The sequence below is a fragment of the Hevea brasiliensis genome, chromosome 9, assembly GCF_030052815.1.
Source record: "Hevea brasiliensis isolate MT/VB/25A 57/8 chromosome 9, ASM3005281v1, whole genome shotgun sequence".
Lineage (NCBI taxonomy): Eukaryota > Viridiplantae > Streptophyta > Magnoliopsida > Malpighiales > Euphorbiaceae > Hevea > Hevea brasiliensis.
Window position 1 is genome coordinate 22,855,392 of NC_079501.1, and position 25,004 is coordinate 22,880,395.

General features: G+C 34.6%; 3 protein-coding genes and 1 pseudogene across 3 annotated transcripts; 2 read left to right on the top strand and 2 right to left on the bottom strand.

Moving 5' to 3' along the window:
• Positions 1–862: 862 nt before the first annotated feature.
• LOC131168934 (NEP1-interacting protein-like 1) lies at positions 863–1,717 on the top strand. The gene has a single exon (XM_058154165.1). The coding sequence runs from the start codon at positions 877–879 to the stop codon at positions 1,564–1,566; it is 690 nt and encodes a 229-aa protein (XP_058010148.1). The 5' UTR covers positions 863–876; the 3' UTR covers positions 1,567–1,717.
• Positions 1,718–1,944: 227 nt separating this feature from the next.
• LOC110659314 (UDP-glycosyltransferase 83A1-like) lies at positions 1,945–3,017 on the top strand (annotated as a pseudogene).
• Positions 3,018–12,044: 9,027 nt separating this feature from the next.
• LOC110659303 (UDP-glycosyltransferase 83A1-like) lies at positions 12,045–13,810 on the bottom strand. Its single transcript, XM_021817186.2, has 2 exons — positions 13,330–13,810; positions 12,045–12,925 (listed from the first exon to the last, which is right to left on the bottom strand). Exons 1-2 carry the CDS (start codon positions 13,808–13,810, stop codon positions 12,045–12,047), a joined length of 1,362 nt encoding a protein of 453 aa, XP_021672878.2.
• Positions 13,811–15,047: 1,237 nt separating this feature from the next.
• Positions 15,048–15,909, bottom strand: LOC110659315 (UDP-glycosyltransferase 83A1-like). Its single transcript, XM_058152177.1, has 2 exons — positions 15,846–15,909; positions 15,048–15,754 (listed from the first exon to the last, which is right to left on the bottom strand). The coding sequence occupies exons 1-2, from the start codon at positions 15,907–15,909 to the stop codon at positions 15,048–15,050; spliced, it is 771 nt and encodes a 256-aa protein (XP_058008160.1).
• Positions 15,910–25,004: the final 9,095 nt, after the last annotated feature.

The following is a 25,004-nucleotide window of genomic DNA, read 5'->3' on the forward strand; positions in this document are numbered from 1 at the left end:
CTACTTCCATAAAACAATTAAACATTGCCTTTTTCCGTTTTAGATGATAAAATCAATTTTTTAGGATCTGCAAATTTGAATATATAAATATTTTAAGTTGGGTGGTTTTGTATCATGATATAAGAACCCTAATTATTAATGAAATTTCAGTAGAAATTAAGTCACTTCTCTGTAATTGGGAAGGAGGAGAAGATAGTTTGTGGGTAGACATGGGCCTAATCCAGTCTGTAACTGGATTGGAATAGGAATTGGTCAACAGTTACTGGAAACAAATTGGACCCAACCGTAGTAGCATAGGGCCAATTATGGTTTGGGGTTTCGTAAATTTTGAACTGGACCAGATCCAAATTGTTGATTTGACCTATTAGTTCAATTTGATTCGAGCTAAAAAAAAAAAGTAACTTTTATTCTTTCCTCAAATGATTGATTAGTTGCTTAAGTTAACTTGAAGGTTTTTTTTTTTTTTTTTTTTTTGAAAGAAGTTCGTTAAAAAGTTAAGAGTGTTCAATGATTTCTCCTATTAAAATATTTTGATAATTTAAATTAATTAGGATATTTCATTAATGAAGTTAGGCTAGAATTATAATGGGACAATAATTCTATATTATTTTAATATTTAATTATATGTTTTTAATTTTTTTAAATCTTTTAAGTTAATTACTTTTATAACCTTTAAATTATATATATTTATATTATTAATTTATTATGCAAATTAGAATTCAATTTCTAATAGGAAAAGATTATAACACTAATCCTTTGGTAGTTAGGATCGTCTAACATAGCCGACTGGCTTGCTTATATATAGAATTAATCTTCAATTACGTAAAACCATAATTTTCTTCTGATTTTTAGAGACTTTGAATTCAGGATTCAATCATGTGTGAAGAAGTAAGATACCAATTGCAAGGGATATCGGAACTGAATCAGAATAACCAACTCCCAGAACCAGCAGCTATTAGGGTGACTTTCCGCCGAAATGATGTTCAGCAGCTGTGCGTACGACGTCATGATGGACGGTTTTTTGAATGGGAATCTCTGCAGTCCAGTCAACAGTTATCTATCTGGATGCCTACAGGTGATTCTGTGAGCATCCGTACGTTAGCAAGGACGCTGGAGTATTGGACAATGACTGTCATGGGAATTCCAGACTGCGTCCATGAAGAGATTGTGGAACAAATTGCTTCTATTGCTAGCGGCTATTATACTCGGATTTATGTTGAGATAGAGATGGTAAGGAGGATAGAAATTGATTTTGATGATTTACGTTTACTTATGCGGATGGAACGGATTGAAGCTGAAGCTGCTAGCCTTGGATTTATTGGAGAAGGAAGGGATATGATTCCTGCAACAGAATCATCCATTGACGCCTTGGAAAGATTAGTGTTTCTCGATGATCTTGGTGGAGCTACCACATGCACGGTGTGTATGGAAGAGCTTCAGGTTGGGGTTCAGGCAATTCGGCTGCCATGCTTCCATCTTTATCACCAGGATTGCATTGTTAAGTGGCTGCAGACTAGCCACTTCTGTCCAGTTTGCCGCCATGAGATGCCTGCTAATCATCAATAGGATTTTTTTTACGCATTTATTTTCATCATTATTTTTGAACATATTAAACAATTATATATATCTAGGGTTTGCAAGCAGTTTGCTTGCGACATCAAGATTTTGTTGCAGAATCTTTTGCTTCTGGTTGGATTGGATGTTTCGCATCCTTAGCCGTGACACTAATATTGCATTGTTGTTTTGGCCCTGCTCTTTGTATTTGGTCCCTATTTTGCTGTGTTTCACGCACATTGTTTACTGCCATGAGATGCAATCTGATTATCTATATGTTGTTTTGAAAACAAAAAATAAAATTATTTGCTATGTATAAACATTCGACTGATAACTACTTGATGAGCGATGAATTACATTGTCCCTTTTTCTTTTAATTTACCATAGTACATGGTCCACAGGATGCAACAATTGGGGAAAAGTAAGCGCGATGAGACATTGAAGTGACGTAGAAGAAATTCCTAAATACTTATTTAATAGATTCATGGCAATAACTTACACTGGTAATAATAGTGCAAGAATAAGAATAACATGCCAAAAAACAAAGGCATTATAAGTCAATGACATGATACTAATGTAGAGAAAGCTAATGATAAAAATATAAATTTAATTTATTTAATGTGAAATTCAATAACTAAATTTGTTACCACCTTCTCCAATATTATTTCTAGCAATTTGCTTCAGCTCCAAGGCCTTTTTTCTTATACTTTCATCGCCAAGCAATATGCTTGTCCAATCCCACGCCAATCTTCCAATGCTTGGCCAAATATGGCTTCAAAATCACATTTGTAAACACGGAGTGTAATCATGAGTTAATCAAGAATGTCTCCACATCAAAGGGTATTATTAGGGGATCAAATTAATCTAGTTTCAGTTCCAGATGGGCTTCAATCTTCAGAAGATAAAAACAAGCCTGGGAAGAAGTCTTCTGAGGCAATCTTGAGGGTTATGCCAGGCAAAGTAGAGGAGATCATTGAAAAATTAATGCATCAGACATTGATAAGAACAACTTCATCCTCTCTGATCAGAGTTTTGGATGGGCGTTGGCAATTGCAGAAAAGAAGGGAATTCAACGAGCTGCCTTCTGTCCTGCAGCAGCTGCACAGTTGGTCCTGGGGTTCAGCATCCCAAAGCTGATAGAAGATGGAATCATAGTTCATAGATGAGCATGGCGGGGTGTTCAAGTATTTCTAACTTTCATATTAGTTAAAAATCTTCTTTAATTTGTCCAATTAAAGAAGTAAATACAAAGTAATTGAGAATTTATTTGCAATTCCAGGAACCCCAACAAAAAATAAGGAGAGTTCAGATTTCACCAACAATGCCAGCCATTTACATTGCCAACTTTGTGTGGGCCTGCTTGCCTTGGCAACGAGGAAGCACATAAGAATATTTTTGGACTGATGATAACGAACAACAAATCTGTCCAGTTGACAGACTGGCTGCTTTACAACTCAACTTAGGACCTTGAGTCTGGGTTGAGGTTGTGCATTATTTAGTTATAATTAAATAATTAAATTAAATAAAATTAAAATTAATTTTATTTAATTTAATTATTTTTAATTTAATTATTTTTAATTTAATAATTAAATTACTTGAAATAACTGAATTTTTATAATTAATATATTAGTTATAATTTTATTAATAATATATATATTATAATTTTATTAATAATATATATATTATTTAACTTATAATTATTCTCTTATTAATATTAAATTATATTTATTATTTTTTATAAATTAAAAAATTATAAATATTTTTATTAATATTTAATTAATTAATAATATAAAATCTATTTTTTATTTTTTTTAATTTAATTATAACCTATAATTGATTAAATATTTTTTTGTTTCTTTTAATTTTAGTTTCTTTTAATTTTAATTTAGTTCCGTTAATAAATTAACAATTCGGATCCGTTAATCCAATGCTGACCCGAACCTGAGAGCCTTTAACTTGGCTCCGCAGTTACTTCCTATAGGCTCACCTTCAGCAAGCAAAGACAGAAAGATTCAGTAGGAAATTTCTGGTCAGAGGACCAGCTTGTCTGAACTGGCTCCATCGGCTGCTACCAGATTTTGTCATCTACGTTGCATTTGGAAGTTTCACTGTTTTTTATCCAACCCACTTTCAAGAATTGGCTTTAGGATTGGAACCCTGCAACGGACTTGTCCTGTAGGTAACAAGGTCAGATATAAGGAAAGGGACGCATGATGCCTTCCTCAAAGAATTTCAAGACAGAGTCGGCACGCGGAGCAAGGTGGTTGATTGGCCACCTCAATGGAAAGTTGTGGCTCATCCATGTAAGTCATTTTAACTAGAAATCTACTATGGAATGTGTAAGCAATGGGATCCCTTCCTTGTGTTGGCCTTACTTTGCTGACCAGTTTTTGAACCAGAGCTACATTTGTGACATTTGGAAGATTGGATTAGGACTTGACAGAGATGAAAATTGGAGGATTATGCAAGGAGGTGTCAAGAGTCAGGTGGAGCAACTATTCAGCGACGGGGGAATTAAAGCAAGAGCTTTGGACCTTATGGAAATGGCTAGAAAAAAGTGCTAAGAAGGTCAAATAAAATGGTATGATGTTTTTTGTGGAGAACGGCGTCGTTAACTCATCTTTATCAAGAAGAAGGCTTCAAATTATTATTATTATATATATATATATATATATATATATATATATATATATATATATATATTACTAAAACAAACAAGATTTTTACTGTTCCTAAGGAACAGCAAGATTATTACAATTTTACCCTTTTTTTATTATCCAGCATGCTGCAACGGGAGGATATATGAACACGTGGGCAAATCTAAGGGTAGAGATATTCTCATTCTCACATAAAAACTCATCTCATATTTTAATGTGAATAATATATTTTAAAATATAAAAATAATATTATATTATTAATTTTATTTTAAATAAATAAATAAGTCATGATAAATGAAAATTAAAACTCTATACTATAAAATAATAATAAAATTATAGAATATACAGTGTGAAAATTATATACAAAAAATATTAAATTATAGATAAACATTAATATTTTTAGATGTCATATAATTTAGTGGACCACATCTAGCATTTATCTCATGATTTCAAAGTAAAAAAAAATATATTGGCATAGGGATAGCGCTTTAAAATATTAATTCATTAGCCAATATGATACGATATGCCTTTATCATATTTGCATGCTTTCAAAAAAAAATTAATGATATATACTCTACCGATTGATTCATATTTAAGTTAATATGTTTTAAAGCTGGGAACATATTTAATCAACTTATATTGTAATCATTGTATTAAATATTTATATTTTTTAATTTAAACTCTCAATCATTCATTTTGGATATTTTTAAAGTAATGAATCACGAAAAAAGGCAACCACATTCACTGTATGTTCAAAAATTAAAACTATGAAATTACATCTATTTATTTAAATATAAATTTATCTATACCAAAATAACTATATTATTAATGTCATATAATATGATTATATACGATAAAAAATTATAATACAACTAATGCCTTTATCTTAGTTATTTAGAGCTGTTTAAGTCTCGAGTTAGAATCTCAATTAGACTCAATTGTACCAAAAAAAATATAATACAAAATAAATCATGAATGAGTTGATAAAAAATATTTAAAAGATTTTACATTTTAAAAATAATAACTAAATTTTAACAAAATTAAAATAAAATAAGTATTTAATCAAATTTTTATATCTCTAACAATATTTGTAACACTGAAAAAGTTTATATTATTGTTTTTAATTAATTTTATATTTAATAATAAAAAAGGAGGAAAGATGTTCTTAAAAATAAAAGTAGAGATTCTGTCAAATCTAAACTAAAAAAATAGTTAACCCAAAATTCAACAAAATTAGTCACTCTCATTTATTATTTTTTTTTGTTTTTCTGATTTTTATATATTAATTTAAGAGAATTTATTTTATTTTTAGTATCATCATCTATTATAATATAATTATAAGTATTTTCATATTTATAATATATATATATATATATATATATATATATATATATATGTATTGTGTTAACGCACGACATGCCGCTGTTATTTGCGCTTGTCAAAAACTAAAACAATGATTCGCTGTATTAAACAGTAATGGGTTCCAATTTCAAGCTACATAATCCTTCTGCTTAGCTCTACCCAATTGGGCCCTCAGTAAACCCAGTCTTCATTTCACATTTCACCCGCAAATTTACATGCATTTTCAAATCATGTGCATAAAATCCAGATTAAAAAAATTATAAATATTTCATGCATTTTCAAGAGCTGGGAATGGGTTGAAACACTTTTGAATGAAATTGGTGGTGTGGACCCAACAAGAAATGAAGGAGATAAGATTCAACGATGGAAAATAAGAAAAGGAAAAAAGAAACAAAAAATTAAAGATCCCAAAGGAGAAGTGTAGCAAGTTAGACAAAACAAGTGGGTCATTGCATGGGCTGCCAAACCAAAAAGGGTTAAGAGACCCATGTTTATTATCTCACCTTCTACCGACCAAAAAACCGATGGAATAAAGCTATTTCCACCACATGACTCCCACTCCCCATTTCTCTACCGTCTACCGACGACTTCCCTTTTTCTTGTATTATTATTATTATTGTTATTATAAATATATAAAAGATGTTAGATCACATCTCTTGTAATTTGTAACCATGACCATTTTATCATTTTGTCTCTCACTTTGATACATCGATCTTTATCATATTTTACCTAGAGAGAGAATATCTATCACCTTCCAAAAATGGGTAATTTTTTGTTTATTTTTTATAAATAATGTAAAAGTTAATTATTATTGAAATTCAAACTTTCTCATTGACTATTTAAGCAAATATTTCACCTTTTAAAAGAAGGTATGAATATTTATTTGCCATTGGCCTTTTATTAATCTACCTTTTTTTGGATCCAAGCATTTCTAAGAAAAAGTTGTGTTTGAACAATTAAGGACTTACCAATATATTTGACTAATATGCAATATTATAAAAATTAAAAAAAATAAATGGAAATAAATTTTTATTAAATAGAAACTTATTTATATTTAAAAAAATTAATAAGTATAATAAAATTATTATACATATCTATATAGATATATGATCTTTATATGATAATGCAAAGAGCAGAATTAATTATATAACAAAAAAAAAAATCATATAATAACTATGTTAAATGAGGCAACTTTGAAGAGCAAATGTATATAGAATGGTGAAAAGACAGCTTTCTAGACAACAAAAGAGGTCCTAATTAATCATCCACTTTCAGCAACAAATAAAATCACATGCAGTAGTAGCAGTGTTAGTGCCACACACACACACACATGCAAGGGTGGAGGCCATGAGGTGGCTTCAAAATCAAGGTTAAACATGTGTATCAGATCACAAAATAATAAATATATATCCAATTAGATGATGATTATTAGTATATGTAATTGATGGGAGGATAGAGATAGAAAGAAAAAGGGGTGCTGCCAATTGATCAATTCCATGCAGGGAATGTGCAGAACATGCTGTACATTTCATGCTGCTTCACTGTCTCACCCTTTGTCACATGTCTCTCTCTCCCTCGTTCCTTCTTTCCTTCCTTATTCCTCATCAGAGCTCAGAGCTATTCACTCTTCAATCCAAATCCCTCTCTCTCTCTCTCTCTCTCTCTCTGTCTCTCGCCATGTGCCCACCCCATGTGCTCTCTTTCCCTCTCTTTCTCTTCCAATCGAGGCTTTGCTGGCCCATGTCACCTTCACATGCACCCTCTGGGGAAGCCACTCTCCCAAATCTAACATGCTCGCTGCCCTTTTTCTCCTCTTGAATTGACTCTTTTGCCCCTTCCATTTCTGGGTTCATTTTTCCTTTTTTCATTTTCTTTTTTGGATTGCTTTGAATGATGATTTGTCTCTCAGTTGTCAATTAAATTACTAATCTTTGCTTGTCGGTTCAGTTCAGTCCGTACTTGACTTACATGACCAATCTGATATTATATTATTAAGGCAATCTCATCATCTCTGATCTTTCTCCATGTCTATCCACAAACCTGCCCCCAACACAGTATCATCAATTACAGGGACTTTCATTTTCAATTTGTTAGGCTCAAATGTTTTGTCTTATTTTAACTTTGTCAACTATAAGTTGTGGATTGAAAGCAACTCCCCACTTCAATTAAAACTTAGCCTATATTTTAATATAATTTTAAACTTTATTTACCAGTTGGTAATATTGATAAGAAGAGAAGGGCAACAATGGGAATGAAGAAATTGAAACTATCAAGTGTGGGAAGCTTGGCCATCTGCTATTCCAGATGGGCAGGCTTTTGCTGCAAGAGAGTCCTCGTGGCTCGCAAGTTGTGCCCTCCTTCCCGCTTTTAACCTTCCAAGTGAAATACGAAATCGGTGTCGTTTTCCTTGTGATATTACAATAACAACCTTCACTTGATACAAAAATATCCGTGTAAGTAGGATCCCCACTAAGATCAGGACCCCCCCAATAAAGTTATTATCACGTGGCCCATCAATGACAATTTGCGTGTTAAATGATCTGGGCCACTGAAATCTGCCCACCTTGTAGATTTCTTTGTTCCCGTCTCCTCCTGCTTCGCCTTCCACACGCTTTTATATATGAATAAGTTTGCAATTTACAAGCTAAAATTATGTAATTTTATTCATTTTATTGACAAATGGAGTATCACTTTTTCCTTCCCTAAACATTCGGTTATGTTCATTCAATTATTCTCCTCATTTAAGGTCTCTCATTTTAGGTTTCGATGTAATTAATAAATTAAATTATTGAATTTATAATTCAATCTTATATTAGAATATAAAAGTCAAAGATAATGCTTTCTTTTTTTAAAATAATATATATTAAATTATACATGAGATAATGAGACATTTCATAGATGAGTATTTAATAATTTAATTAAATATATGACAATTTATTTTGTAAAAAAAAATTCATGCATTAAAAAATAATTTTTTTTTCAAGATTTTTTTTCCAAGAATATGAACATAGAAATCACGCTCCTATGAAAATGCGACAGAAAGAAGCGCAATAAATGGAGAAAGTAAGATAGAGACAAATGAAACGACAAAGTGGCAATTTTGTAGTAATCTGGGAACCAAAGGGCAATATCCAAATCCCCTACTGCATAAACGACGAGTCCCTTCTTCCTTTTAACAGACTCGGCATTTTCTCTCCTTCTCCATCTCTCAAACGCTCAACTACAACATGAGCTCAATCTCAAAGAATTCCAAGATTTCACTCAGAAAGACACCAAGAAGAAGAAGAAGAAACACCCCAATCTCTCAAAGAAGAAGAAGACTACATCTACGTGCCTGCAAAGCTCAAAGAAGCACCTCCAATGGTGGACGCTCTTGCTCCAAGGTCTCAGACAAGCTGGAGGCCCTCAAGAACCTCATTCCTCCCCACAGTCGAGAGATTGTAAAAGATGACCAGTTGTTTCAAGAAACTGCAAATTACATTCTCCTCTTGAGGACCCAAGTCTTTGTTTTGCAGAGATTGATTGAGTTCTATGGATCTAATACAACTGACCCAAACACTAATGCTGTATTATAGTATCTTGCTGCTAGCTAATTTATTAATGAAAAAAGAGAGGATCTCTTCTTGGTCGTTTAGATTTTCTACATGGGTTTGTTGAGGAGAAAGTGGAGGGAAATGGGAAGGAAAAAAAAGTTTTTGGAGCTTATATTATCATTCATACATGAATCACAACCCTTAGAGAAGCTGCTGTGTTTCTGGGTTTTCCAAGATTTTCTATTTTCTTTCACTTTCTCTTCATGTTATTTATTATTTTCTTTAATTTTCTGGTATTGTAATTTTCTTTAGTTAGCTTCTATCATTTCTGGGTTATTGTTGTGACAATAAGAAGAATCCCAGTTTCTATAGCATTGGGATTTGAAAGTTTAGAATTTTGGCCTCGTAGATTTCAATCAAGTTACTTATTTCAGGAAGAGAAAGAAAGATCAAAAGAAAAGAAAAAGATATCCTATATCCAACACCAGAATTCTCTTTCTATATTTCTAACCTGGAGTGTGACTGTGTACTAGCTAGTGCAGAGAAGAAGGCTGGAAATAGCCTGTTCTGCATGATTTGTTTTTCTCCCAAAATGGATTGGAGTAAAATGAGGTTGGGGGCTGCTTGGGCAGACATATTAGCACCAAAAATTGCAGAATGTAGGAGTATGGGTGGGAGGTAAGCATGGTGAGTACAGTCACAGCAAAAAAGTGGGTGCATTCTGATAAATTAGCATAATATCTCAGTGAAATGGGCAGCTTTGCCCTTGTCTCTCTTGCCATACTGTCATTGCGATGATAGTGTCTACTTACTCCTGCTGCCAAAGAAAACCCATGTGCTAAAGCCAAATTTTAAGGGCCTTTTTTGCCTTCTTTCTTTTTTTTGGATTTGTGATTCAGACTTCAGAGTGCCTGGTTCTGTAGATTACTGTAATTAATCATCTCCTAATATTAAGGAATCATCACAACTAATGTCCTTTAGTTCTTGCTTTTTGTGCAGTACAAGAATCCACTTTATGGTGGAAGGGTTAATTAATAGGCATTTGATTTCCTTCTATGTATTTCTGTAATATATTACTGCTAATTGATGGTTTCTTTCACTTTTTTAGATTATTGTGTTAGTAGATAGACAAAGATGATCTTTTTAACACTGAATTTCAAAATATATGGAATAAAGCTGCATTTCCAAGCAACGCAACTTAATTAGATCTTCCACTCACCCAAAAGTGATGAGGTATGAGAAATGTAAAATCTCCATTAAGGTTGATTTTAATATGGTAGAATAGCAGCAGGGTACAATTATTAAAAATTCAAAGTTTAGATATTTAAAAAAAAAAAATTAGGATAGAATTATTAAAAATTTCAAAGTTTTTTTGACATTATTCCAAAAAATTAACATTATTAAAATTTGAATTTAATAATTTATAATTTTAGAGACATTTTAATATTATTAAATTAAAACTCATTAATTATTAACTTTATTTAAGTGCTCCGCACATTCCTTCTTTGACCTTTTTTTTTATTTTTTTTACAATCTCTACTTTAAAAATAAAAGCTCTGAAAGGTACAGCCAAAGGAACAAAAGTTGAAATTTCGAATTTAAATATTTTCAAAGAGAATGTATCCATTATGGTAAAATTTTAATAAGTTATGTTTTTATTAATTTTTTGGAATTAAACTCTTTGTTAATTACGGACACGGCATCCAGATATTTGAATTAATTGATTTATTTTTTAGTTTATTTATTTTTGACTGAATTTTAAATTTAAGAGACTAAATTTTAAAAATAATAGTAATATTATTGAATTAAATTGAGTTAATTTATGTGTTATTTATATATCTGTTATGCATGCTTGGATGTGCTCTTTCTTTAAAAAAAAAAAAACATATTATTCAGGGTGCCCCCAACACTTTGAAGTTTGAACTGATGGGAGGGGCAAATTTATCCTTCAATTGGAGAACTGAGTGATTGAGAGTGGGAGAGATTAGACGGACAGCCTAATCGAATTATTGGTTTCAATCCGATTCGAATTATTGGCGTTTATCTTTCTTATCTTGCTTTTGAGTACTTGAGGTATTGAGCCATACAGGTTCAGCACACTGCATGATCAACAAGAAAGAGGTGAACAAGTCTTGATAGCTTCATACTTCCTGCTTGTTAATTATTTATAATTGAATGTTTCTTGAATTCTAACGGTTTGGTTGGTTCACTGGGTTGAATCTATGGTTTATTTGAATAAAGAAATTGAAATTAATCCTAGGATTTGATTTGTTTTGTTTTGTTTTTTGTTTCGAAGTTAAGATTTAGACTTGCAGAGGTGAAATTTTACTATGTAGTTAGTATGATTAGCTACTGCAATTTCAACTTATCCAATAATCTTACCATAAAGATTACATGAGATCTCATTATTGACCCCTGAATTTTTCCTTTTAATTATGTTCTCTTGCAAGCTGTAATGGATGACCTATGAGATTGCTTCTGTCAACTATTTTTGCTGAATTTTATTATCAACTCTTTTTACTATTGTGATAAGATGAATTTGAAAACCTCCATCATCTTTTCTCTGATGCATTCATGACTTGCTCTACTTGTGATTACAGTCAGAGTTTTAAAATTATGACATTTGAGAACTGACGCTTCCCATTGTTAAGTTATGACCAGAAGATGTGAACTTCTGTACAAAATCAGCACTTACGTGGATGTGGAATTTATACTTATATGATGCCTGAGAATGCTGGCTGAGAAGACATAGCCCAATTCGCTCTCTTCATGTGCTGTGAATTTACATCATTCTTGATTCTCTCTGGACACTTCTGTATATTTTAACTTGGTTCAGCACAACACAAAAGAAAAACAAGAAATGGATTTCAACGAAGTTATTTTGTTGTTGTGAGTATATAAAAAGATTTTAGTTTACAAGAAGCAATGAATTACATCCTTAAGCCTTCATCCAGTCAATAAAATTCTTGAAAATCTTGCTAGAATAACCATCTTCTCTGACATTTCTCATTGCTATCTCCTTGAGTTCTGAAGCCCTTGCCTTCAATTTTTCATTTCCCAGGACTTGCTCCACCTTGTTCTTAATTTCTTCTTGCGTGATGATCCCACTCTTGTCCCGGTTTAACTTCAATCCCACTTTCCAAACATCACAAATGTAGCCTTCGTTAAGGAATTGATCGGCAAAGTATGGCCAGCACAAGAAAGGGAACCCATTGCATACACCTTCCAAAGTGGAGTTCCAACCACAGTGGCTCAGGAAGCAGGCAATAGAAGGGTGACTAAGAACCTTTTGTTGAGATGTCCAACCAACCAGCCGCCCGCGGGTGCCTATTCTTTCTTGAAATCCATCTGGATAGGCATTTGTCTCGTTGACAATATCTGGTCTCACAACCCACAGGAATGGCCTACAAGAGATTTCAAGCCCCAGTGCTAATTCTTGGAATTGAGTTTTGTCAAAAACAGTGAAGCTACCAAATGCAACATAAATGACTGATTTAGGTGGCTGTTGGTCCAGCCATTTCAAGCAACTTGAGTCCTCTGGCCAGAAGTGTCCTACTGTGTCTCCGAGTCGGTTGCTTGCCAGAAGTGGCCCTATTGGCAGAACATTTGGGGCAAAAGTGAATGCTCCAGGCTCAAGATCATATACTGAGTTACAAACTATCCAATCTGCCGCTTTAACAATCTCATTGGTTTCAACCATATAATCAAATACAATTTTCTGAGTGGTAAAGTCACCAACGCAGGCCCATATTAAATTTGCAGTGTTCACAGCAGGCATTGCTGGAGTCAACTGAAACATCTGGTTCTTCAATGGAGTTCCTTAAGAGAATAAAAAATTCAAAAGGGTAAGTCATTGCATGTCCTGCAAAACTATTTATGTTTTGTAGCAGTTATAATCCAAACATGCCATTCCTTTTTATCGGTGTTCAATTAATCATCAGAGTGAAGCTATAAGATTTTCCATTCATATACCACACTTCTAAACGTGTCCTGCTTTTACTTACATTACTTTGATCAAAATGCAGAGTGACTATGCTTTCGGATCATTTTGATTATCAGAACTATCGTATTCTGTACCCTTTATTTTGATATTAATCAGAATAATATATAAGCATTATTTTGTTCTAAGGGTGGGTGCACTGTGATCTTACCTATGAAATTATCCTAGTTAATGTATCATATTGCAATAAAACAGTTAACAGGTTTATAATGAAGGATCTCACCATCATTGTCAATAATTCCATCATCAATTAGATTCTGGATACTCGATATCATGGACAATTGTGCGGCTGCCGCAGGCCAAAAGGCTGCTCGAGGAATTTTCATCTTCTCTGCCAATCCAATAGCCCATCCCATACTCCTATCAGCAATAACACACGTAATCTTTTCATCTTCTGAAGTATTGATTCTGTTAATGAGATCCTCTACCTTTCCAGGCATGACCTGAAAAATTGCTTTTGTTAACTTCCCTAGATGATTCCTATCCTCCCAGTATTCCATTCCATCTGGAATTGAAACTAGACTGATTTGATCCGCTAGATGATCCTTTTCTGCCAATGCATTCAAGACCCTCTCATGATTATACTCTGTGTTAACAAATGTGACTCTGAATCCTTGTTTTACTAAGCACTGTGACAGTTCCATGAAGGGAATCACATGGCCTTGTGCTGGATAAGGTATGACTAAAATATGTGGCCTACCCATGTGTCTGTTTATTGGTCTTTTTCCTCCTCGCTTTCTGCTGGTGTTAGATGTTATTTCATAACTCTCATTTACTTTATAAAGGAGTAATGGCTGAATTGATGAGCCAAATGCCGCTAAATTTGTCTCCTAGTTTGTTGGTGAGCATTTTAATGTTAAAGCTAGGAATCTAGCATCGTTGTCTTTCTAACTAGGTAATTAATTTACTTGTTCTTTTCTAATTGACTTATTTGACACCGTAAAGCTTATGTATTCGTTTCTATACTGGTTCCTAAGTTTCATTTTGTTGTTTTTTCTGTTCATTTCATTCGTAATGTCTATATCAATCATTTTGTTAGATTATTACAAAGATACATTGGAGAACTTGCTGCTTAAAATAAAATTGATTTGGCTCCTTTCGAGTAATACCTTTCATTGTGGAGTTTACCAAGGACATTCTGTCATTTACGTTAATTTTTGGATGCTAGCATCAAAATTTCGGCCTGCCATTGGAAACATTCCTATGCTGTAAACTTGACATGGCAACACTTCACTGGTTAATGATCTTGAAGTCAGCATTATAGTAGGCACTTGTACATATACCTGGCCATGGGCCAGAACTGGAACCGGTCAAACCCGTAGTTGACTTCAGCCATGAAACCAGATATTTTTATTGAAAAGATTTGCATTAGATTTTATTAGAATCAGATCGAACTAAAAACAGAACCTTGAAGTGTTTCAAGGGCTGGTTCAGGTTCACACTTACAGTAAACCTGAACCAGTGGTTTTGGGCTAGTTCGAACCAGAAACAGGCCCGATGGCCAAGTCTACTTGTACAACTGTTGTTAGATGGTTGAGCCTATATTTGAGGAAATATTGAATACACCCTGAAATAGTGCAATAGGGAAAACTGGCCAAGAAGCCAATGCTCGCAAGGTGTTGGCTTCAAGTACTTGAATCATATGTAGTAGTAGTTTTTTTTTAGCCACTTCTGTACATTTTGACTTTGTTTGAATTTGTCTTCCTATATCATGTCAATAGCATTGTATTGCACAGATTAGGGCCCCAATGTTGCTGTTGACGACATTCTGTTAACAATGGCCTCTGACTATTTTCTTTGATATTGAAATTACTGAAGAAAACGCATTTTATTTGTTTGTACTGAGACGATGCATGGTTAATGTCATCAGGTTGCACAGTTATTGAAGTTAACAAAATAGACAGAAATGAAAAGAAAAGGTTTCAAGCATGAGCTACATGCTCAAGCCTTCATCCATCCAATGAAATTATTAAAATTCTTGCTGGACTGACCTCCTTCTCCAGCACTTTTCATTGCTCTTTCTTTGAATTCTGAAGCCCTTGCAACTATATTTTCACCACTCAGAACTTGCTCCTCCTTATTCTTAATTTCTTCTCGGGTGATTATCCCACTTTCACTGCGGTTAAACTTCAACCCCACCTTCCAAACCTCAGTAATGTAACTTTCATTAAGGAATTGGTCTGCAAAGTATGGCCGGCACAAGAAAGGGGCTCCATTAGCTACACCTTCCATGGTGGAGTTCCAACCACAATGGCTCAAGAAACAGGCTATAGAAGGGTGACTGAGAACCTTCTGCTGAGGTGCCCATCCAACCATTTGCCCACGGTTGGCCAGTCTCTCTTGAAATCCTTCTGGGTAGGCATTTGTGTAGGTGGTAATATCTGGCCTTACGACGCACAAGAATGGTCTACAGGAGAGTTCAAGTTCTAATGCTAATTCTTGGAATTGGGTTTTGTCAAAAATAGTGAAGCTGCCAAATGCAACATGTATGACTGATTTGGGTGGTTGTTGGTCCAGCCATTTCGAACAATTTAAGTCTTCTGGCCAGAAGCATCCAACTGAATCTCCTTCTCGACTGCCTGCTAGAAGTGCTCCTATAGGTAGAATCTTTGGGGCCAAAGTAAATGCTCCAGTCTCAAAGTCATGTACTGAATTACAAATGATCCAATCTGCCACTTCCACTGTCTTGTTGTTTTTTAATTAAGACATCAAATATAATTTTCTGCGAGGTAAAGTCACCAATGCAAGTCCATACCAAATTTGCAGCGTCCATGGCTGGCATTGCTGGAGCCAACTGAATCATCAGGTTCTTCAGTGGAGTTCCTTAAAATAATGAAAATTTAAAATTTGATAATAGAAATAGATTGCTGAATGGCTTACCAGTGAGCCCCAGTCCTACTTTACAAGGTCTTCGTATTGGAAGATAAGAAATATAAGTTAATGTCTTAGTTTGCTTTAAATATTTTCAACTCAACTAAACTAAACTAAGCCCTTTATCCCAAAAATTTGGGATTTGCTATGTGGATTCTCTTTTTCCACTCTAAACGATTTTGGGTTAAATTTTCAGAAATGTGTAATGTTTTTAGATCATGTTGTATTAATTTCCTCCAAGTCAGTTTAGGTTTACCCATTCTTTTCTTTCTATCCTGTACTCTACTTTACATGACCAAACTACCTCTGTGACGGTCCTTATCCGTCTACAGTGTAGCCCGAGTAAAGCATGTCACATTCGGTGCCGGAGCACCCTATCTTATCTTGTCCTGTTCATTGAGAAAACATGTGGTAAATTTTTTTCTATCACAAATTATTTCTGTGAAAACTCGGGTAAATTTTTTTTTTATCACAAATTATTTCTGTGGAAACCCGGGCAGAGTCTCGTCTATTTTATTAGCATCTAACGGGTTCCAATATTTACCTGTTAAAAATAATTTCATATTTATCTCATATTTCCAAGTACATCATATCATATCATATCATTCACAACTTTTCATATAATTTCAAGAAAATAATATAACTCATTCATATTAAAATTTATATACAAAAGCTTACAAGCTTTATTTACAATCCAAAATATAATTACAATTTATTTACAAAGTTCAAAATAAGTTACACTGTATCTATTTATATACAATAAACAAAATACAAAATCTAATAACATGGGCCCTAATAAAATAAATACTACTGAGGTGACTAGCAGACACTATTAGATCTGATCAAATCTCTGTCAGGACACTATTGTTGTTGTTACTGCTATGGCTGTGTTTGGTCTCTATTACATACGCGATGGAAAACCAACGTGCTAAACGAATTGCTTAGTGGTGCATAACTTTAAAAGAAAATAACTGAATAATTAAAAATAATATCTCTATGCTTAGTTTCATAAATCTAAGTCATTTATAAATTTTATGCACTTTGGAATCAATTTATTTATCAGGATCTTATCTATACATTTATTTCATTTTCAGTCTCTTTAAAATCATATCAGTGCCCAAGTAACCTATAACAAACTATAAGGCTGGATACAAGGGAGTATACTGGTTAGACCTCCATGTGTCTACCTTGTATACAACTGTCATGTCATACACAAGGTCAGTGGGCAGGCTTTCAAAGCCAGAAATGAAATTAGGTACAATGGCCAACGGGCAGGCATATAGCCTGTAGAACAATCATATCAGACATATTTTGTCGATCAATGATTATTCATGTAGGCAGTACTGCTATCTGTAGTCCCTAATTAGTATACCAATCGATTCAAACTATATACATAAGCCTAGGTTTACTTTGAGTAATTAAGCATTATTAATTACTTATTATAAATTTCATGTCACTTTGTAGTGAGAAAATGGGTCTCACATACCTATTTCATGTAATTTAGTGTTTAGCAATATATTAGGGTTAAAACCCTACCATAAACTAATTTGTCTCATGAACCTTTATTTAGGTTTAGTTTTAGTATCTTGACTTTGCCTATCAATTTCAGCAATTTTTGGCTACTGTTTGGACATACTTCTTTCATGGAAGTTGTTTCTCTAACTCTGGTCTTTATTTTTCTTTTTGAATCATGTTACTTGGATTTATGGAACTCAAGTTATGGTCAAGTAACCATAACTGGTTCATTTCCTAATTCTGACTCTTTAACTAGGTAGATTTTGGAGTTATACTTTACCAATTTAATTGGACATGTTGTAGTCACTTTTAGGCTTAGTATTCTTCATAGAGTTTGTTGCCTATGTCTTATGGTCACTCAGAATTTTGGATTGCAATCTTTTAAGTTTTGTAGAATTACTTATAGCCAAATCACTGGCCTGGACTTAAGTATCCTGTGCCAACAGGATCCTAGTTCAGGTCAGTAGCTTTGACTTAACTTTTGGGATTCTTACATTTAAAATTTCAGGAAAGTGTTTAAAATAAAGTTGGAGCTCTATTTCTCAGGTTTCCGGAATAATATGGGTCATCCCAATTGAAGTTTCCTAATGAGAGATATGACTAAAAGACTAAAAGAATTTGCATACTAACTTGATCTAGCAAATTGACCTAGTTTCTTTGATTTTTGAGTTTTAGTCAAAATACCAATATTGTAGATTGATGTCTTTTGGACATTTTGCCACTGGTTTCATTGCGTTTAGATTTCTGTAAACCAAGTTATGGCCTCTTTGCCAAAACTGATCAAGTAAGCTTATATCTAGCAATTTCTGAGCAATATGGTTCTTGGCAGTTTTGTGACCTAATTTGGGCCAACAATTTGGATTGGTTTAAGGCATTTTTGGGCTTTGTGATTTTCATAAAAGTTGTAGTCCTATATCTAAGCTTTCTAATAGTATAAAATTCAAGTCATTTTGACCTGTCTAGTGGGAGTTATGGCCAAATGAATATGTATTGTTCATTTGGTCAATTTTCTGGGTTCCTTATATGGTCGGTAGGATTGGGGCAATAATATTTCACTTTGTGCATAGAATTTTGATGCGTCCCAACCGCAAGTGCACGGGTCGTACAAGTAGTATAGAAAAATATCGATCCCACGAGGAGTTGTGTTAATGATTGAATTTTCGATATAAAAGTTGACTAAATTGAAGTATTTATGAGATTAAAATGATGAATTAATGGGTAATGGAGTGTGAAATCTAATTGTGCAAAATTAATATTCTATTCAACAATGTATTAATTAAACTAAAATTGCATCAAATAGAAATAAGCAAGTTCAAATATGGCAATATTTAAATTGGCAAATGATTAAATTCGATTAGAAATTAACAATGGTAAAAAGTCGATTACGGATTTCTTGATTTCATATTCGAGCTATTTTGGGATTTTAAATTGGTTATCCAATCTTGTGAAACTAATGGGTTTTAAGGAGATTAATTCTTAAATCCTTTGAATTCCCTTTCGAGTGAGACAAAGAGTGCCTTAATCAAACTAATCCTACTTTCGTGGAGTTAGAATTAATTAAGACCCATTAAGTTCTTTAATTAATCTATGAATCCTCTTAATCCTTAGCCTATTTCTAGGTCTAAGTTAATTAAGTCCAATTTCCTGATTATCTATCACAAGGCCTTCTCCTTTCGGTGCTTCAACCATGGATTAAGAACATTACTCAATGGGATCCTACATTAAGCATGTCATTAAGCATACAAGAAATGAATAAAACTCATTAAGACCACAAAATATAGATTACCCAATCAAAATCCACAAAATATCCCAAATATTACAACCCTTACTCCAGAATCAAAAGTAAACTACTCACTATCCATAATGCTTACAAGATATGATGAGTTTAAATGGAAATAAAGCTTTAATCTAGGCTAAGAAGTAAGTAATTAAACACTAGAAGTGTAGAAAAGTGTAAAGAAAGAAAGAAATCTGCAAATCTTAGTTGAAAATGGTGTGGAAGGTGAAATGACTCCTCAAATTGCTTAGCCTCCTCCTTTCTTCCTTTGCTCCTTGCCTCCTCCTTCTAAAATGAGAAAATGGGACTATTTATATGATTTTTCTGACATGTAGACCTAAAATATTATGTTCTAGGAGGAATACATTAAGGAATCTTCACGACTCATTAATGAGCTCTTTTGGGATCGCATAAGTGGACTGCCTAAGTTATGCAGTCCCTTAGGCACATTTCGGCTGATTCTGGGTTACTGATGCGAAGCTGCATGACTTGGTGCATAGCGTATGCACATTTTCGTGACTCTGCATAAGTGATGTGAGAAAGGGCATAAGTCGTGCGCCTCCTTATGCACATTTCTGGTTCTGAGCAGTGTTCTTCCTCCTTATGCAGAATCGCATAGCTTATGCAAGTTATGCACAGCCATCAATGCATATTTCAGCTTGAAAACTTGTTTTTGGCATCTTTTGTAGAAGACACTCCTCAATGGCAAAATTCTCTTTAGTCCTTCAAAAACACCATTTTTTCCTACAATACAAAGCAAAAATTACAAATTAATCCAAAGTTGACAATTATGGAAAACTAACTAAATAACTAATGAAATTAGCTAAAAATGACTAATAACCAAATAAAATGATTGTGAAATTAGACCTAAATGACTATGCAAAATATGTGCATCAAATACCCCCAAACTCAAGCTTTTGCTTGTCCTCAAGCAAACTTTAAAATGTGATGCAAAGTTTTTAGGGGTGCCTTATCCAAAGAGTTATGAAAATCACTCATTAAGGTAACTTAACACACCTTTAGCCATACCAACAATCCATATACCCATCCTTCAAAATGCAAAGAATTTAATGCTTATCCAAGCTTTCACCGCTTAGCCATCAAGTCAATTATCATTCAAATCCCCAAACCAACTAGTCAAAAGAGAGAGTCATGCTCAAAAGGAATTCTAGGACAATTGATAACCAAAGTATCTCAACATGGAATGATAGAATTGAATGAATAGATGAATAGTTTTCCAATCCCATAGGCAAATTCCCTACTCCTATCTCCACTAATGTAGCAAGTACTATCAAGAGATCAAAGGTCTTTTTAGGGATGTAGTGGGGCCATGGGGTTCAAAATGAGACTAAGAAGAAAGATAGGTAAAAAGGATTCAAAGCATGAGAATATTTTCAATTTTGAAACATAAGGTACACTTTATTATATATATATATTTTTTATATGGGAGAGAAGAATACACAATGAGGACTGTCAAGTGCTAGCATAGTTTACAAAACACATAAAATGGAGGGACATTTTGATACTTTAACTTGTATTTTGTATTTTCTTTTGATGATTGTCCCTAAAATTGCCACCCCAAACTCATTTCTTTTGATACTTTGGGTGGATTTCTTTCATTTTGAATGGCAATAGTGAAAAGCACATATACTAGCACTTTTACAAGGTGACAAGTATTTCTTCTCCCTTTTATTGTATTTTTTTTTCTTTTCTTTTCTTTTTCTCTCTTTTTTTTTTTTTTTTTTTTGAATTTACCTAATATTGTAAATAATTATTCTCATGAAAAGGGTTGGAGTGTTTGGTTCATTGGCTAGGTAACAATAAGGATTTCAAGAAAAATTAGAGGTAAAAAGGCTCAAAGGGGTTTGCAAGGGTCAATTTTAATTAGGAAAAGGGCCAAAGGTTTAAAATGAGAAGGTTTAAATCAATGAATGCCTAATCATCTCTCTTTTCAAGTACAAGCTGGTATTTCGCCTTGAAAGGTTTAGAAAATTTGTTCTAGGATTGGTGAGACATCATTTGACTACCTTATATCCAATAATTCCCTCTAAACACTTCCATCTCCAAATGACTAATTGGGTGGCTTTTGGCTAAGAAGATATAGGCAAGAGATAGACACTTCAAAACTTTGCACCTCTTAGGAAACTTTCAATCCACAAACCCAACTAAAGGTAAGTCAAATCACTCTCATAGGCAACTTTTCAATACTCAAGGATTTGGCAAAAGATTTTAATGCATGATGCATGAGTCCTAAACTGAGTAATGCATGAACTTAATGGAGTAAGTCTATGTGTATGCAATTTGTATAATTTCTAAGTGATGTATAATGTGTGTTTAGATGTGTTATGTATATTTATGTATGGATGTATATGTAAAATATTTACAATATATGTAAATGAAATGGGATGAGATGTTCCTATACTCAAAATGTAAAAAAATGAAGCAAAAATCAAAATGAATGTGCACCCCCAAACTCAAAATTGGACATTGTCCTCAATGTCTCAAGTAGTGCATTATCAAAATTCAAAGTACAGAGAAATTACAGGAATTGTGAAATTTAAGAGCAAAAGGAAAGAGTTACAGTATAGAGCATTCAAGGTAAAGGGATGCATAAGAAGCTGCACAGGTTATGCGGAGTTAAGTGCTGTCCAGAACATGTGCATAGGTAAGGTGCATAAGCCATGCAGTGCTGCATAAGAGGCAATAGATGTGGCATAGGCTATGCAGGACAGTTGCATAAGGGAAATACAACACATGCGATTCTAGCAGAAAGGGTTGCACAGGCTATGCAAAGGTTATGCATGAGGAAATTCATAGCTGTGCAGGGTATACAAAAACTGCTGCATGGGAATTGGCAAGGGGAAATGTACAACCAGCAGTAAAAGTATGGGAATATAGACAGAGTATGGGCAAATATGTACAAAAAGGCAATAAGTGCAATAAAAATCAAAGAAGACGAATGTAATAGCTATTCAATAAAACTTCAAAGGAAACAGAATTTAAAAGAAACTAATTCAGAGCAAATCAACAAAATCCAAAACAAAGTATAAATGTTTGAACATATTTACAAAGAAAAGGTCCTACAAGATTGAACAAAAGTAAACTAAACACTAATCTATGTCTATTGTTTTTCCTTTGTCCAAGGATGTTGCTAAGGGGCTGGTGGCTGCTGCCGGCTGTCGAAATGATGGTGCAGGAGGAGGTGATGGAGGTGGGGGTGGCATGCCCAGGAAAATCATGAGTTGCTTCACCATTTCCTTCAGTTCTTTCTGTTTGTCCCTGGTTTCCATGACAAGGTCAAACAGTTGCTCATGACGATCCTTTAGTGTATCAAGACCATCACAAGCTTCCTATCCACAAAGTAGATATCATCACTAAGCCTGTCGAGGTAGGTGAATAAGGCTTTAGTGTTGAATGGAGGAGGTGCTGTGGATGAGGTAGGTTCAGCTGTAGGAGGAATGGGCTGAGCAGAGGTAGCTGGAGTGTCCTGAGTAGGCTGAGGGGGTGGGGTAGGGGTAGTAGGGTGCTGTGGGGCTGGTGTGAAAGGTTGGGTTTCTGGTTGTGCAATAGGCTCAGTTTCGGCTGCAGGGTGGCCAGTGTCATCAAAATATGATAAATGGAACCCTGTTTTGGTTAAGTGTGCAGTATCAAAATAGGAAGTGTCCTCAAGTCTTTGGGATTGAGTGCTCTGCAGATTAAAGCCAAAATGTTTGGCTATGATGATGATGAGTCCACCCAAAACAATATCACCAATGGATTTGGTGGCAATATGCAGACATGTTCGCAAAAGAAGTAACATGGAGACACCTTAACTTTGTGAAATGCACACCATAACATAAAAAGTTCAGATTTGCCCACAGCACCAGAACTAGTCCCTCTGCCCAATATGGTGCTAGCCATCAACCTATGAATAAACCTAAGTGCAGGGTCAAGGATTTGGGATGTTTTGGACCTACCAGCAGAGAAGGTTTGGGGTTGATTTGTTATGATTCTCCAAAATTGGGCAGGATTCCAGATGCCTTTATTGGCTACCTCTACTCCAGTATGTGGTACTCTAAAGAACCCATCAATTGCAAAACCAAAATGCTATGAAATTGATCCAATGACAGCTCTCTATGTTGCCCCAAGCATCTAAATGTCATAATTGGCTTATGGTCTACATCATGCAAGTTGAGGGTAGCAGAGAATGAAGAAATAAACTCCAAAACTAGAATTGGATAAACTACCTCTTGCTTATGCACAAATTCTGTCCAACCCATACCGTCAAGAAATGCAACTACATTATCAAATAAACCCAGAGATTGTAGAGCATCAGCAGATATATACCTAGTAGGTTGTACTTTCCTATCCTTGAGTCTTTTGAAAGCGGCTTTTTGAATTGTATCAGGGAGAGGCCAAGGCAGTTTGGATACAAATGGGGTTGCTGAAACTGTCCTTCTACTGGAAGAAGGTGTAGAGGCTGGAGCCTTTGGTTTTTTAGGAGGTGGTTCCGAAAATGGGGTGGGTGGGTCTTTGCGTTTGGACAGAGGAGGAGCAGAGGGCATGGGTCGCACGGATTTGGACCTAATTTTGCGTTTGTATGTGGTTGATGGTGGTGGTGGTGGTGTGTTTTGTGTTGTCGTATTGGACGGGGTATTTATCTAAGACATTGGTGTGACTTAAAGAGGTGCGGGGGGGCGGGAATGGGGAGGGGAATCCATGGTCGATTGGAGAAGAGATGGAAATGTAGGGGGATTTAGGGTTTTTGTGATTAGAGCGCTGGAGAAGATGGGGAGAGAGACGGCGAGAATGCCGGAAACAAATGGAGGTTGAAGTGAGTTCGTCGGGTTCAAGAGAAGGGAAGTGGAGGTGTTGGGAATGGCTATTTCTCAAAATCAATTTGACTCGGGTTGTATGAGATTGCATAAGGAGAAAATGATTTATGCATAACTTGTGCGTGTTTCAAAAGGATTTATATTTCAGAAAGTGCTTATGCACAAGTGCATAGGTTATGCAATCCTTATGCATGTTTGGTGACCACTGAAATGGTGAGGAGCGAAGTCATGCGGGAGTGCATAAGTTATGCACTCCCCTTATGCATCTCTCGGCAATAATTGTTTTTCAGAAACTTGGGTCATGCAGATGTGCATAAGCTATGCACTCTGCTTATGCACTCTGCGGCAATTTTTGGGATTCAGAAATTTTGGTTATGCAGAAGTGCATAGGCTATGCACATTCCTTATGCAGGTCTCGGCAACTTTTGGGATTTTCATTTCTGGTTATGCAGGAGTGCATAGGCTATGCACTCTGCTTATGCACTCTTCGGCTGAATTGATTTTTTTTGGAGATCTTGGTTATGCAGAGGTGCATAGGCTATGCACCTTCCTTATGCACCCCTCGGCAAGGATGATTTTTCTGGGTTTTTGGTCATGCAGAAGTGCATAGGTTATGCACTCTGCTTATGCAACCTTCGGCTGAATTGGAGCTGTGGGATTTTGGTTATGCAGAAGTGCATAGCTTATGCACCTTCCTTATGCAAACTTCGGCAGAGAGAGAAAATGAAGGATTTGAAGTTATGCAATTGTGCATAGGTCATGCACTCACCTTATGCAAGTTTTGAGAGATATGAATTTTGTCAAAATGAGGTTATGCGAGGTTGCATAAGCTATGCACTCTCCTTATGCACTTGCAATAAAGGTGAAAAATGGCAAGAATTTTGGTCATGCGAGATTGCATAAGCTATCTGATTGCTTATG

Bases quoted from the DNA above. Each gene is read 5' to 3' on its own strand.
- LOC110659303 (XM_021817186.2), bottom strand. From the start codon at position 13,810: ATGGGTAGGCCACATATTTTAGTCATACCTTATCCAGCACAAGGCCAT. The intron at 12,926-13,329 runs GTGAGATCCTTC...TATTCTCTTAAG, and splicing joins TGGAATTATTGACAATGATG to GAACTCCATTGAAGAACCAG.
- LOC131168934 (XM_058154165.1), top strand. From the start codon at position 877: ATGTGTGAAGAAGTAAGATACCAATTGCAAGGGATATCGGAACTGAAT.
- LOC110659315 (XM_058152177.1), bottom strand. From the start codon at position 15,909: ATGATTCAGTTGGCTCCAGCAATGCCAGCCATGGACGCTGCAAATTTG. The intron at 15,755-15,845 runs GTGACTTTACCT...TTTGTAATTCAG, and splicing joins TTTGGTATGGACTTGCATTG to TACATGACTTTGAGACTGGA.